Source organism: Camelus bactrianus, chromosome 5, assembly GCF_048773025.1.
Source record: "Camelus bactrianus isolate YW-2024 breed Bactrian camel chromosome 5, ASM4877302v1, whole genome shotgun sequence".
NCBI classification, from domain to species: Eukaryota; Metazoa; Chordata; class Mammalia; order Artiodactyla; family Camelidae; genus Camelus; species Camelus bactrianus.
The window spans coordinates 44,026,107-44,042,029 of NC_133543.1; the positions used below are offsets into that span (position 1 = coordinate 44,026,107).

The following is a 15,923-nucleotide window of genomic DNA, read 5'->3' on the forward strand; positions in this document are numbered from 1 at the left end:
TCAGCTTCTCATTTTCCTGAAGTATGATTTTGTCAACTGCATGGTAAGATGACCCTGCCTTCCTCCTACTTCTAAGTTGCTGACTGTAAACTCTAAGTCACTTCTCTTCCCTGCCTTTTAATTTGCCCTTCTTCCGTAGATGGACACAGATCCACTTTTCAGAATGTGGTCTTCATCAGAGATGGAAGTGTCATTTCTCAGTCCTGAAGATGATGCCCAACATGTCTTATGATTTCAAATTCTGCCAATTTAGCATTAGAATTTACTCTTTAAAACTGTTTTATTGCAAGTAGTTACATTATCAGTTTATTCATTCAGAAAATACTTCCTGGGTGTCCATTTTGTACCAGACACTGTTCTTGGTGCTTGGGAAGCAAAAACCACTAAAATGGCTGAGCCCTTGACTGAGTTTACAATCCAGTGTGGGAACACAGAGAGGAAACCACATAATAAATATGAAAATTACATAGCACCCAGAAGGTGATGAATGCTATGGAAAAAAGTTAAGGTGAAATAATGAAGATTAAGAGATTGTGGGCAGGGGGTACAGGCTGCAATTCTTAAAAAGTAGAGTGGGATTCATTAAGAAGGTGACATTTCAAGAAAGTGAGGGGAAATTAGCCATGCTGGTTTGTGTGAAAAGAGTGTAGCCCTAGGGCAGGACCATGTCTGGCTGGCATTTTCTGGGAACAGAACAGTGAGGAGGGCAGGGTTGCTGTACTGAAGCAGAGAGTGTTAGAGGAGAATAACAGGGGTGAAGTCAGAGGTAACAGGCTGGAGGGGAACAGATCTGGTAGGGTCCCAGTAGGCCATTGTAAAGAATTTGGCTTTTATCATCAAAAAGCTTACAAATAACAAGTGCTGGAGAGAGTGTGGAGAAAAGGGAACCCTCCTACACTGTTGGTGAGAATGTAAAGTGCTGCAGCCACTATGGAGGACAGTACGGAGGTTCCTTAAAAAACTAAAAATAGACTTACCATATAATCCAACAATCCTACTCTTGGGCACATATCCAGAAAAGATGAAAACTAATTTGAAAATATATATGCACCCCAATGTACATAGAAACACTATTTACAACAGCCAAGACATGGGAGCAACCTAAATGTCCATCGACAGATGATTGGATAAAGAAGACGTGGGGTGTGTGTGTGTATATATATACTACTCAGCCTAAAAAAGCCTAAAATAATGCCACTTGTGTCAACATGGATGAATCTAGAAATGATCATACTGACTGAAGTCAGACAGAGAAAGACAAATACGTGAAATCGCTTATATGTGGAATCTAAAAAAATAATGCAAAGGAACTTATTTACAAAAACAGGAATAGACTCAGACATATAAAACACTTGGTTACCAAAGGGGAAGGGGGGGAGGGATAAATTACAAGCATGGGATTAACAGATACACACTAATATGTATTAAATAGATAAGCAACAAGGGTTTATTGTATAACACAGGGAACTATATTCAATATCACGTACTATCCTATGATGGAAAAGAATCTGAAAATGTATATATACGTATATCTCAATCACTTTGCTTACACCTGAAACTAGCACAATATTGTAAATCAACTATACTTCAATTAAAAAAAAGAATTCGGTTTTTACTCTACATAAATTGAGAAAAAAGCTAGGACTATTTACAAAAGAGTGATAGGAGTTGACAATATTTTAAAAGAAAATTCTAGCTGTTTTGTTGAATACAAGAGTGATAGGAGTTGACAATATTTTAAAAGAAAATTCTAGCTGTTTTGTTGAATACAGAACATAGGAAAAACAGCACTTAGGAGGCTTTTTCAATAATTCAGTGAATGAAGATGGTGGCTCCAACTAAGATGAGGACACTGGAGGCAGTGACTAGATCAAATTCTAAATAAATTTGAGAACACAGCCAATAAAATTTTCTGATGGACTAAATGTACAGTGTAAGAGAAAAAGGAGAGTCAAGGATCATTCCAAGCTTTTTGGCCAAGCAAATGAAGGATGGAATTACCATCAGTCGAGAAGCAAAAAACTATTGGCAAAGTATGTTTGGGAGAATCCAGGTTATTCTCCTGAATTGCCACCTAACATATCAACCAACTCCTAGATAGCTCCACTTGAATGTCTGCTAGAGAAATATAATATGGTTGCTGGGCAGCACCAAGGGTCTGCTTGAGGTCCATGATCATGAATTTAAAGTGAGAGCAGGTAGCATAATTGTATGTTTTTCCCATTCCCATTCAGCTTTGCAGAGTGAGTGGACAGTTGAATTTTAACAGAACCACAGTTGGCCAACAACCTCAAAGGACTGATAAGGTGAAGGGGAGTTGAGAGTGTGTCTAAGGAGTGATCACAATGATTGAATGTAAGCTGGGGGGTCCAGGTGAGAGAGGTCATCAAGGGGATGAGGAGCTGTAAAGAGGGGGTAGGGTCAATTAATTGGAGATCTTAATGAGTTGGAAGAAATATTAGAGGAACTAGTAGGAGTGAGCTGAAAAAATTGGAAGTGGTGATCAGAGAATGGATTGCACACAATTGAGATTATGAAGGAGTTTATTGGCAATGATAAGGTTTAAGGTATGACAAGAGAGTGAAGGTATGAGAAGGTAATTAAATGGGAAGGGAACAAGATCATTTTAGAAGCAGAGTTCAAGAAACTGAGAGAGGCTAGGATATGGGAAGGATACACACACACACACACACACACACACACACACACACACACACACACTTAGGCTGAAATCATCCAGAATTAAGACAGGAGCGGTATTGGAGTCAGTGTCACAGTGAACTAAATGAGAAAAGAGGGATATGACCTGAAAGGCTATAGATGACAGCAATTAGGAGTAGTGCATGACATAATCTAACCCGAATGAAGGAAATCTCAGCATCGATATAATTAGAATATCATATTGCAAATTTCACCAGAAATATTTTAATGTGAATGAAAAGGACATCACTGTTTGTTTGTATATTTCATCATATCATTCATTCATTTATTGAGCATCTACAATGAACCAGGCAAAACAAAACAAAATAAGTCACTTCCCTTCTGGAGCGTAAATGTTAGTAGAAGAGCTTACCCTTGGGAGCACTGATATTTCAGCAACTTTTATTATATGGTTAAGGAAGGAAGGAAATTAGTGACTGATGTCCAGATAAACACACTTCCAGTATTTAACTTTTTTTTAAATGTCAATATGGCACTGTAAAATACTGAGCTGAAGTTTGTAGTCACTAATTATAAACACAAATTCTTTGCCTCTGCCCCACTGTAAGTCAGAAGCATTTTATATTTTCTCTCAATATAGTCTCTTTCCTTCTCTCTTTTTATTTATATATACTTATATATATATATGTATATATATATATTTATTTTTATATTTATATAAAAATATCCAGTCTATGGATATTTCAAAGTCCTTTGAGGATACATTTAAAAATAACAGAATAGAAAACTAATTTGAACTAGTTCCAAGATCTGTTGCATATCTCACCCAGTGAATCACAGAGTTTCAATAACTCCTTTGATAAAAGGAGAATAAACATTTCATATTTTTGAGACAGTAAAATAAAGACACAAGATTCACTTCAAATGTTTGATGCCTTGATTTCAACTACTCTGTAAATTATATGAGTGATTTGGGGCCATAAAGTGAGAGGTAAACTCTGAAAGAACAAGTGGGGGCACAAACAGGGCTGGTCAGACAGGAAGCGGCATTATTTTTGACAATTCACTGTTTTGTAATTTGCTTAATTCCTTTGAAGATGTTAGTGGCCAGCACTTTTGACAGTACGGAGTTAAAGAAAATTGAGTGTGTTCTAATTCAGTGAAGATTTGCCATGTGATTTTACTTGATTCTACACACTAAAATTTTACTGCATAAGAGGGAGGAAGGTTTTTATAGTATTTTGTTGACAAGCTTTCCTGTCTGGACAAATTTCAAGCATGAAATAGTGTGGTGATTAATTTTTGATGTAAGCTAAGAAAACTGAAGTTTCTGAAGATGTGAGTGAAAGAAACCCTCATCCTATAATTTTAATGGATCACCTGTATTTTATTATTTGAGGAAATGTATTTGAGCAAAAATAACTTGCTTTTGGCTGTTAAGGTGAGTTTCAGAATTGGTGGGGTGATGTCAAAATCACTGGGGAGGTTTTTGCAAAATATGTAGCTCTTCCTTCCCTTAAAGTTCTCCTAAGACATCTGTAAGAGGAATCTGGACACACATATTTTTAAAAAGCCTCCCAGAAGATTCTGAAATGTCAAGGAACACTGCTTCAGTTTATACTAAGTACCGGCATATAGTGCATATGGTCATTTATTTGTAATTTTAAAACATCAAAAATTAGAATTTCATTCACTTATTATGTAACTGCTGTTTAGAGCAACTATTAGAGCTTTATTGCTTTTTAAAAATTTATTTGTTCATTCCTGTCCTAATTAGAGCTTCATCTTCATCTTTGTGTGTATGTGTGTGTAGGTGTGTGGGTACTCTTTTCTTTTTAAGTAAAAGCAAAGTGGGGGGGGGGTGATAATGATATTTAGGAACCAAATGTTTTTTTAAAGTTGGCAACTATCAACCGTTGATTGAGTTATGAAATGAAAATAAAGAAAACGTAGCAACCCAGTAGGTATGTATCTTAAAGAAAAATTCTCTCCTCAGGCACTAATTTACAAAGTCAGGCCAAAAAAAAAAAAACAAAAAACATAAAACTAATGGAAAATTTCCCTGGTTCCCAAAGCAGAGACTCTACAAAGTGTTCCTGGTGTGCTTTGGTGTTTTTCCCTTGAGGTATGATGTAGTCTCATTAAGCCTGTGGAGTTAGTTCTCACAGCTCTGTTACTCATTGGCAATTTAAACCACTTTTTTTCAGGCAGAGAGGTGTGGAGCTTAATTGTATGACTCATGAAGCCTTTTCAGTAGAATTAAAATTTTGCAGGTGACAGCACTGCTGTTAGTTATTGCTGTTCAAAACAACCTCAACTTTATGATCAGGTTTATGATTTTTCTACCTTCTGCCCCACCTTCCAGGAAGAATATCTGCAAATAAAGTGAACGAAATTTATGTTTTGGCTACATTAATGCAGAGAGATTTTCTTTGGATAAGCACTGCCTCTACCAAAAAAAAAAAAAAAAAAAAAAGAGGAGCACATTTAATTGCCTAAAACATATCTTAGTTTTTAAATACCAAAAAATACAAAAAAAAAAAAAAAAAGTCAACTGTAAAATACCATACTTCATAAGCCGAGATGATCAGCTGGAGAATGTTTCCTGAGTCCTTCTGAAGTACTCCTACTGTAGCTCCAGGAATGAGTTTTGCATAATTCTGTAAACAAATGAGAGTAAGTCAATCTTTGCTCACTTGTAATTGAGAAGCATTAAATGTGGGGTTCAACCTGCTGGATGAGATGGCCTCTGTTTAACTGGCCAGGAGAAACAGGCTCCTCATAATAAATGGGTGTTTCTCCTGAAATTGTAGCTCGGCCTTGTGCTGCTTCCTGCACTCAAGTGGGAAATGAAATGGTCAGAGTCACCGCTGGAGAAATCTAGTGTCTGTGGTTGCCTTAGTCTAGGGCTGTCATTTATATCACGACTGGAGTCAAGTCTCAAATAGAAATAACACTTAGATAATATCTTCCAGTCATGGAACATCCTTTGTCCAAAAGTTCTGAGCATACCACTAGGAACGGTCTTTTATCTTTTGTGGCATTGCAGAAACCAAGGTTTGGTGCATGAGAGTCCCTAACTGTCATCAGGTCACCCTACAAGTCATTCAGTCCAGAGATCTTAATTGTCAGTCACTTGCTTGGTGAAGCAAAGGAGTGAATTGTTTGGATGCTTGCTGTTAACTCCCCTTTTCCTAGTGGTAATGACTACTCTTTTAGGAATGTCAGCATGGTACTGGCGTTGATTGGAATCACTCCCCACTCATTACAATTGACTGAATCAGAGCCTAGTTCTGAACCATCTGCATTCTCCCCCTGCACTCCTTCCCCTGAGATGTTGTTCCCATCAGAGAAGAACTCACAGTATTAGTCCATCCCTTCAGGTATCAAACATGGCCAAGGAGTGAAGCATTGCAAAGAAGGCAATTTTCTAGACAGCTGAAAATTAGCCCTTCCTTAAGTTTTATGTTTTAAAACTTTATTTGCAAACAAGAACTCTTCTAAAGTGTATAGTACACACACATTCTTGTCTTCTTAAATAAAGACATTCAAGCATAACGACTTATTTTTTGAAGTAGTCACACTTACCAATATTAACTATAACTCTATACTCATCAAATCTTCTAAAATCTACAGATAGATCACACCCATACCAAATGAACCCCAACTGCTATGCTTTTGTTTTATTTGTTTTTAAAATAGTTTCTATCTTCTCCTTGTTAAGCTGTAAGGTGTCATTTGCCTATCAGTTCACTCATGTATTCATTTCTTTTTGCATTCAGCAACATCTATTAAGCAGGCTTCATGTGCTGTGCTACATCAGGAGGAGACAATCACTTGTTTTGCTCGTCTAAGTTGCTGTGTGTTGTGAAATCAGATGACTGAATTTATTACAATTGTAGATAAAAGAAAGAGAAGTAAGCCTTGAGTGAAGAATTTAGGGTATCTCCTATAGTTCAAACATAATGATATCCCATCTTATTCCAAAGAAGATTGAAGTAGTTTAGAAATGCACAAAACTAAATTAGAATTAATTATAATCATGACACTAAGCCAGTCAGTCAGGACAAGGGGAACCAAAGAGAGGAACAAATGAAGCCAGGGTGATGTTGGAACACCAACATGCTCTGGGTGGTCCCGGGCACTTGTTAGAAGTGGGCACCTGGGCTAACTCCAAACCTTCTACACCTCTTATATGGAAAAATGGACTTTGGTTTTAATTTGTGGGCTTTGTGAAGTTCTACTTGTAATGTTTCACTGTCATGATTGTGTGTAATTTTGAAGTTGACGCACATCTGAGCTCTTAAAAAAGGGTCACTTGTCTGTTTGCCTTGACACTGTCTTTTATTATCGAAGGGGCTGTGGGTAGTAATTTGGGTAGCATTCCTCCCATTACTGTGTGCCTTGTCCCCCATCACTGTTGAAGGTGGGTCCCCCTCTGTTTCCCTGAGTCAGGTAGAACTTGTCAAACACAAGGAAGGCACCGGTTCATTGACTTACTTTTTCAAATAAACACATGTCAAAAGGGCCATGAAGCATGAGACCTGTGGTTAACAGCAAATACCTAAATGGGAACTTGAATTTCACTCAGTGGAGCTGGAATGTGTGTAAATTCAACTGGTCCCAGAAGAGAAGGCGGAGGGAACGTTTAGTGCTTGACAAAGAAAGGTTTAGATGCTTTTGAGAAAGAATTTCATGGCCCTTAGCTTTGCATGAAACTGCTATCCTTGAAAAATGTCCTGGTACCCTCAAGGCCGAGATATAACGGGCATTTGCCAGAAGCAGTAGTTCAAGTGGCCTCCAGATTTTGGGTTAATTCTTGGTTAACAAAGCCAAATCCATCTACTTCCTAAAGCATAATTACGATCCTGAATGTGGTATGACATTTGGCATTTGGCTATTAGGACAAGTGGTTTAACATTAATCACATTTGCTGATTGCCACTAGAGCGAGGGTATAAAGGAGCTGGCAGCCAGCAGCAGTACCCAGGGATAGCACTGATCATTGTGGAGACGAAGACTATTAATTAATTTCTGGATGCTGATTCGCCCCCAAAGCATTGCAAATAACTGACTGAAAACATGGACAATTTGGCGTCCTGATCTAACACTGTAAAAAATTATACTTTAAATCTTGCAGTATTATGATTACTGTAAATATCATATGTCAAATGCCTTTCTTTCATTAAAGCCCTAAAGTGCTATTATAAATTGTCCTGGTTAAACATGTTTAATGTTAGAAAAAGTATGATTTTGCATGCCTGGATGTGATAAATTATAGCAGTGTGACTGTAAAAGAGAAATCTTGGCTATTAGCAATGGTGAACTCTGAAAACGCGATGTTGCATGAGCTGCTTAGAAATGTAAACTCCTGTGCTCGGGCTTGAATTTCTTGCGCTTGATTCCCTGTTATCTGTCCATGGATTATCCTAATTATGGATTTTCTCCCTTCCTCCCCACCATGCCACCCAGGAGTTCCTGAGGTTGCTTTTCTCACTCATGTTTGCAAGGTTGGCTTTTTCTGCTTGCCTTGGTTTTTTTTTTAAACTTCTTTCATCAAGCCCTATTTTTTTTTTAATTGAAGAATAGTTGATTTACACTGTTGTGTTAGTTTCTGGTGTGCAGTACAGTGATTCAGTTATATATGTATTTTTTTCTTAGTTATTATTGGTTATTATAAGCTGTTGAATATAGTTCCTGGTGCTATACAGTAGGACCTTTTTGTTTATTTATTTTGTATATAGTAGTTAGTATCTGCAAATCCCAAACTCCTAATTTATCCCTTCCCAACCCCCTCCCTTTGGTAGCCATAAGTTTGTTTTCTATGTCTGTGAGTCGGTTTCTGGTTTGTAAATAAGTTCATTTGCGTCATTTTTTTAGATTCCACATATAGTGAAATTATAGGATATTTATGTTTCTCTGTTGGACTTCACTTAATATGATAATCTCTAGGTCCATCCACGTTGCTGCACATGGCTTTATTTCATTCCTTTTTATGGTCGAGTAATATTCCATTGTATATGTATATCACTTTTTCTTTATCCAATCATCTGTCAATGGACATTTAGGGTTGCTTCCATGTCTTGACTATTGTAAATAGCCATCAAGCCCTATTTTTTTGTTCACTCTGCCCCAATCTCAAAAAAAGATTTCTTATTTGTCCAGCAGTCTGCATTTGCTCCCTGGAAGTCTCTTGTTTGTCCAGGGTAGAGAATAAGAAATGGGGAGGGGGGTCATTTAGTGGGCAGGCATCAACGGCTTTAGAGGAAAGTGCCTGAATTCACACCTGCACACTCTGGGCTCGTCTCCAAGTGTATCTCTAAATTCGGGGCCTCGGGGTTTCTGGCTGCCAGAACCAGCCATCAGATGTGCAGTCCTGCTTGGCTGTGGGCAGAGGAACCACAGACACACACCTGCCACCCCAGCTAGGCTGTTGGTTGGTTTTCTCTTCAGAGAGACTCAGGCTAAGGACCTTGGCAGACCCTCGGCTGCCTTTGGTGCTATCTTGCTATTCTCACACACAGAAGAGGTGGCTACTGATGTGACCTTCATTCCTGCTGTGACTGCACTTGGGTCACCTTCAGATTCAGAGCCTGGCTATGTCCTGTGATACGGTGTGTTATTAGCTGACTCCTGGCTGGGCATCATGATTGGGTTTTTGCCTTGGATGGTGACTCTCCTGGACCCTTATGTCCTACTCTTGTGACATTTCTGCTGTATTCTCATGGACTCCTCACAGACCACACCACCCATTGTCCTCATCAGAGGGTGGGAAATCAGAAATTGACTTGCCGTATGTCTGCTAGTAGCATTTTAATTAAGAATAGATAAAACCAAATATTTAGAGCAACCTACTGCTTCTCTTTAGGCTCTGTGTTTGCTTAACTCTTTCTGTGGAGCCTCATGAATACAGAGGGGTTTAATGCTCAGCACTTCTATTTTCAGTCTGATGCTATTAGCCAACATCACTGCTCTTGTTCTTCAACTATATGTACTAAAGACCTAAACAAGCAATTCTTCAAGGAAGAAATACAAGTGATCAATAAGCACATGAAAAAATGCTCAGTATCACTAATTATCAGAGAAATGCAAATCAAAACTACAATGAGGTATCACCTCACACCAGTCAGAATGGCCATCATTCAAAAGTCTACAAATGACAAATGCTGGAGAGGCTGTGGAGAAAAGGGAACCCTCCTACACTGGTGGGAATGCAGTTTGGTGCAGCCATTGTGGAAAACAGTATGGAGATTCCTCAAAAGACTACGAATAGATTTACCATATGACCCAGTAATCCTGCTCCTAGGCATATATCCAGAAGGAACCCTACTTCAAAAATACACCTGCACCCCAGAGTTCATAGCAGCACTATTTACAACAGCCAAGACATGGAAACAGCCTAAATGTCCACCAACAGATGAGCGGATAAAGAAGATGTGGTATATTTATACAATGAAATACTATTCAGCCATAAAAACCGACAACATAACACCATTTGCAGCAACATGGATGTTCCTGGAGAATGTCATTCTAAGTGAAGTAAGCCAGAAACAGAAAAAAAAATACCATATGAGATCACTCATATGTGAAATCTAAAAAAAAAACAAAACATAAATACAAAACAGAAACAGACTCATAGACATAGAATACATAGCCTGTTGTTGCCAAGGGGGCAGGGGGTGAGAAGGGACAGACTGGGATTTCAAAATGTAGAATAGATAAACAAGATTATACTGTATAGCGCAGGGAAATATATACAAGATTTTGTGGTAGCTCACAGCGAAAAAAAATGTGACAATGAATATATGTATGTTCATGTATAACTGAAAAATTGTGCTCTACTCTGGAATTTGACACAACATTGTAAAATGACTATAACTCTTAAAAAAAATGTTAAAAATAAATAAATAAATATTGTACCAAAAAAAAATAGTATACTTACTAAATGTCTTTTTGCTAAAATGCATTTATTAAAATCTTGGCTTGTATAGATTGAGAACCTATGATCTTATACAATCTGTTCCTAAATATTTTCTCTAATCTTTCACAGTATTTTTTGATCATTATCTTGTATTTCTTAGTGGCTCCTGTTTGTGCATTCTCTCTCTCTTTTTCTCTCATTCTCTCTCTCAGCTTTAAGGACAGTATAACACATATGCACAATGCACGAGGATTAAGTATACAGTTCATTAAATATTTAAATAGTAAACAAGCAAGTGTAACCAAGATGAAGAAATAGAACATAATCAGCCTCCTAGAATCCTCCCTTCTACTGCCTCCCAGTCATTGCTCCTCCTCTAACAGCCTACCCACTACTTTGACTTTTATCACTATAGAAGTCAGGGGAGATATCTTCGTTGCCTTAGGGGTAACAAAAGTGACTTAGGTAGGACACCAAAGCACTACCTACAAAGGAAAAGACTGATAGATAAAATTAAGAATTTCTGTTCTGAAAAGATGCCTTTAAGAGAGTGAGAAGAGCCCAATGAGTGGGAGAAAATATCTGTAACACATACATCTGATTTGGCACCTGATTGTCCAAACAACTCCTACATATCAACAAGGAAAAGACATCTTGACAAAAATGGATATGGAAGTGGCAAAAGAGTATGTGAAAAGTATACAACATCATTAATCATTAGAGAAATAGAAATTAAAACCACAGTGAGATGCCAGTGTGCACCCACTACAATGGCTAGAATTGAAAAAACCGACGACCCCCTCACACACTTCCAGCGGGAGTCTGAATTAGTACAACTACTTGGGAAAACTGGCAGTGCCCTGTGTGCACGCCCCGACCTAGCAATTTCATGCTTAGGTATATCTCAAAACAACAGAACGAATGCACAGCGTGTGGCTGTTCTGAGACGAGCGAATGCACAGGGAGGCATTCATTCTCGCTGTCCTCAAGGGATGCTCCTTGGTAATCAAGATGTTACCTACATCGAAGTGCAGGTAATTCTGAAATGGTCTAGGATCTCTCTGGTGTTTGGCCACAAGGTGTACTCAGTTCCTACCTGGATTCCTTCTATGGGGTTTGGGGGGATCCAAGAGAGGTGTACGCTGGGCAAACTCCCTGGTGCTCACAGTGCAACCTGCCTCCTTCTTAGTCTCTCCCTTTCCTCAGGAGCTGGTCCCAGGACCAAGTCCTCCTGAGTGGCAGTGAGCAATTCAGAGGCCCCCACAACAAGATGGGGAGGCTCTCACAAGCCCCCTGACATCCTAAGTACCTCCTTCTTTTTGACCCTTGCTTTCTCAGAAACCCCAGGCTCCTGGAGCATCTATTGTGGTGGGAACTCCGGGGCAGCCTCAGGGAAGTGGCAGGCATGCTGGGGAGGGGATCACATTGCTCTTTGTCTCCTCCGTTCCTCATGGCTCACTTGTTATGCTGTGAGGAGCCCATACTGTAGACAAGGAGCTGGCATTCCTGCCCAGTGGCGCCATTGCTTTCATTCTCCACAGACACTCTATTATTTAACGTACTATTATTATCCACAGTAATATCCATTATTATGCCAAGATACTAAGGCCCAGATTGTTGAGCTAACTTGTCCGAGGTCATCCAGCCAGGAAGTGGTAGAGCTGGACCCACCTGCCATGCTCTGCCCTGGGGTTAGAATCTTAGCCAGGCCACTGACAGTGGGTGCCTGGTAATGGCTATCCTGGTCTGGTGACATCGCTGGTGAGCCCAAGAGAGGTTAAGGAGTCAGCCTAAGGTACCTGGATGTATTCGTTCCTAGGGCTGCTGTAACTGAGTACCACCCCCTGGGCGGCTTCAAACAATAGAAATTTATTGTCTCACAGTTCTGGAGGCCAGAAGTCTGAGAGCAAGGTGTCTCCTGCTCCCTCTGAAACCTGTAGGGGAGAATCTGTCTTTGCCTCTTTCTAGCTTCTGGTGACAGCCAGCAACCCTTAGCTTTCCTTGGCTTACAGACACATTGCTCTCATCTCTGCCTCCATGGTCCTGTGGTGTTCTCCCTACTGTGTCTGTTTCTGCGTCTCTTCTTAGAACACTGGTCCTATTGGATTAAGGGTCTGCCCTGCTCAAGTATGACCTCACTAATTACATCTGCAAGGCCCTATTTCCAAAGGTCATGTTGTGAGGTACTAGGTGTTAGGATTTTAACATATCTTTTGTGGGGAGAGACGCAATTCAACCCATTAGATTCTGCTTGGGTTCTTTTGATTTCTTTAACCTCTAAATATTTTAAGCTGTGGTTTTTGCTGGAGAACTGAGTACCTTGCCCAGTCACAGAGCTAATAAGTGGTAGAAACAGGTCTTGACTTTAAAGCTAGTGCTCAGTCTGCTCCATCTGCTCGCTGTGGAAGTGCCACCAGCCATCAAAGGGGAATCTCATTAGAAAGTTAAGATAGTAATGCCTTGTACTTATATACAGGGGCTTAGAGATTAAAGAACGCTTTCCCACCCAAAGCAAAGGAAAAAGAAAGGAAGAGAAAGCATAGTGGCTGTAATCACTTTCAAATTGAAAAGCTACATCTTGAAAGAAACGTAGGAAGTAGAGAAACCATAGAGGCAAAAACCAGTTTTTTTGTTTTTGTTTTTTTCCTGAGGGAATGTATTGCACTATTTATCTGGTCAAAGGAAAACAGCTCTTTGCTGGTGAAGGCTCTCTTTTGTCAGGCCGTGTGCTTCTTCCAGAGTTAGGGGCTGGCTGCATTGGCTGACTTACGTCCTTCTGAAGGCAATCAGAAGGCTTTCTTCCCCTGAGGTCTTTCATTCTTGTGAGGTTTTATTCCGATGCTTCTGAAGTTCATTATTGGTGAATGCAGGGCTCCCAGTATTATGCAAAAGTTTACCCCTGGGCTTGGCTGTGTTACTAGGACACCCAAGATTCCAAAAAGAATATGTAATTGTTTCTGGCACAAAGTAGCATGAATGTCTGTCTCTGGGTTGCAGGATATCTGCTTTGCCTTCAGGCTTTTCATTGTCAGCATTCCACAGGCAGGCAGGCAGCGATGGGAGTGTGCTAATTAGATCAGGTGCTTGATCTTGAAGTCTGCACCAGCAATGACTAGGTAGTCGGCTTCGGAACTTTTGAGCACTCCCTGGCTCTCTCCTGTCTACCCTGGAATGTAATTATCTTGTCAGCCTAGAAGCTGTAGCACACAGTGCTCGGCAGTCATGGAGTGATAAGGGGAGACGAATGGGCCCACCGTGCGTGGCTGTTCTGAGACAAACATGTGCACTGAGAGGCACTGGAGAATGGAGACTGAGGGAATAAAGGGGCTACCCTGAGAATTTGTTCCCAACGATACTTCAGATCTTCTCTTAATAAAATTATCCTGCCTTTTTAGAGGAATTGCAGACCTGTGCTGGCGAATGCAAGTCCCAAAGCTTTGGAAAGCTTCTTTTTAAATGAGAAGAGTTGTTGGGCTCAGTAGCTACTAGCCTTTGTGCTCTGCAGGCCAAATGGCAGGTAATGAAACTTTGAAGGATGACTAGTAGGAACACAAGGAAGGGAACCAGAAAATAGAAAGCAGGTGTATGGCTGAGGACTACTAAAGAGGTAATGGCTCTCGTTACTTGAAGTGTGGTGGGTGGACCAGTAGCATCAGCGTCATCTGGAAGCTTGTGAGAAATGTAAAATTTTATTTTTGATTTCTTGAGAAGACTCCATACCCTTTTCCATAGTGGCTGTACCAGTTTACATTCTCACCAACAGTACAGAGGATTCCCTTTTCTCCACATTCTTGCCAACACTTGTTATTTCTTGTCTTTTTGATGATAGCTGTTTCTAACAGGTATGAGATAATAGCTCGTTGTTGTTTAGATTTGCATTTCCGTGATAATTAGTGATGTCGACATCTTTTCATGTGTCTGTTGGCCATCTGTGTGTCTTATTTGGAAGAATGTTTATTCAGGTCCTCTGTCCATTTTAAAATCAGATTGTTTGAGGGTTTTTTTTTTGCTGTTGAGTTGTATGAATTCTTTATATATTTTGTATATTAAGTTTATCAGGTATATGACTTGCAAATATTTTCTCCTATTCTTTGGTTGCTTTTTCATTTTGTTAATGGTTTCCCTTGCTGTGCAGAAGCTTTTTAGTTTGGTGTAGTCACACTTGTGTATTTTCCCCTTTGCTACTTTTGCTTTTGGAGTCAGATCCAAAAATATCACTGCCAAGACTGATGTCAAGGGGAGCTTACTACCTGTGTTTTCTTCCAGGAGTTTTATGGTTTCAGGTCTTACATTCAAGTCTTTAATCCGTTTTGAGTTAGTTTTTGTGTATGGTGGGAGATAGTAGTCTAGTTTCATTCTCTCACATGCGGCTGTCCAGTTTTCCCAACACCATTTATTGAAGAGACTGTCCTTTTCCCATTGTATAGTCTTGCCTCCTTTATCACAGATTGATTGACCAAATATGCATGGTTTTATTTCTATTATATGATCCAGCAATTCGACTTCTGGGTATTTATCCGAAGAAAATGAAAACACTAATTCAAAACGATACATGCACCTCCATGTTCACTGGAGCGTTATTTACAATAGCAAAGATTTGGACGCAACCTAAGTGCCCATCAATGAATGGATGGATAAAGAAGATATTTTATATTTATACACACACACACACACACACACACACACACACACACACACACAATGGAATAGTATTCAGGGGTAAAAAAGAAAGGAGTCTTGCCATTTGTAAGAACACAGATGGATCTTGAAGGCATTATACTAAGTCAAATAAATCAGACAGAGAAAGACAAATACCATATGATTTCACTTATACATGGAATCTAAAAATAAACAAATCAAATCAAAACAAAATAAACAAACAAACAAGCAAGAAATCCAAGTTCATAGATTCAGAGAACAGATTGGTGGTTACCAGAGGAGAGGGGAGATGAGGGGTGGGCAAAATGGGTGAAGGAATCAAAAAGTACAAACTTCTTGTTATAAAATAAGTAAGTCATGGGATGCAATGTACAGCATGGTGATTATAGTTAATAATACTGTACTGCATATTTGAAAGTTGCTAAGAAAGTGAATCTTAAAAGTTCTTATCACAAGAAAAAAATTGTAACTATGTGTGGTGACAGATAACTAGACTTTTCCTGGTGATAATTTTGCACAGTGTATACAAATGTTGAATCATGATGTTGTACACCTGAAACTAATATGACATTATATCTCAATTATACCTCAATTAAGAAAAAAATGCAAATCTCAGGGCCCAGCCCAGACCTAAATCAGAGTCTGTGTTTTTACAGACTCCCTGGGTAATTGGAGACACCAGA

General features: G+C 39.3%; 1 protein-coding gene and 1 long non-coding RNA gene across 7 annotated transcripts in view; one reads left to right on the forward strand and one right to left on the reverse strand.

The window, feature by feature from the left end:
* ITGB6 (integrin subunit beta 6) overlaps window positions 1–15,923 on the reverse strand; it is a 115,998-nt gene that overhangs the window by 29,210 nt on the left and 70,865 nt on the right. For all 5 annotated transcript variants that reach the window (XR_006720524.2, XR_006720523.2, XR_012506855.1 and 2 more), the window contains 1 exon segment: window positions 5,232–5,321. Coding sequence is in view for 2 of the 5 variants with exons in the window: in XM_010971366.3 (XP_010969668.1) it covers window positions 5,232–5,321 (90 nt within the window). In the remaining 3 variants the exon portion in view is untranslated.
* The window catches only part of LOC123613194 (uncharacterized), a 171,659-nt gene that overhangs the window by 13,187 nt on the left and 142,549 nt on the right, over window positions 1–15,923 (forward strand). The window lies entirely within an intron of this gene.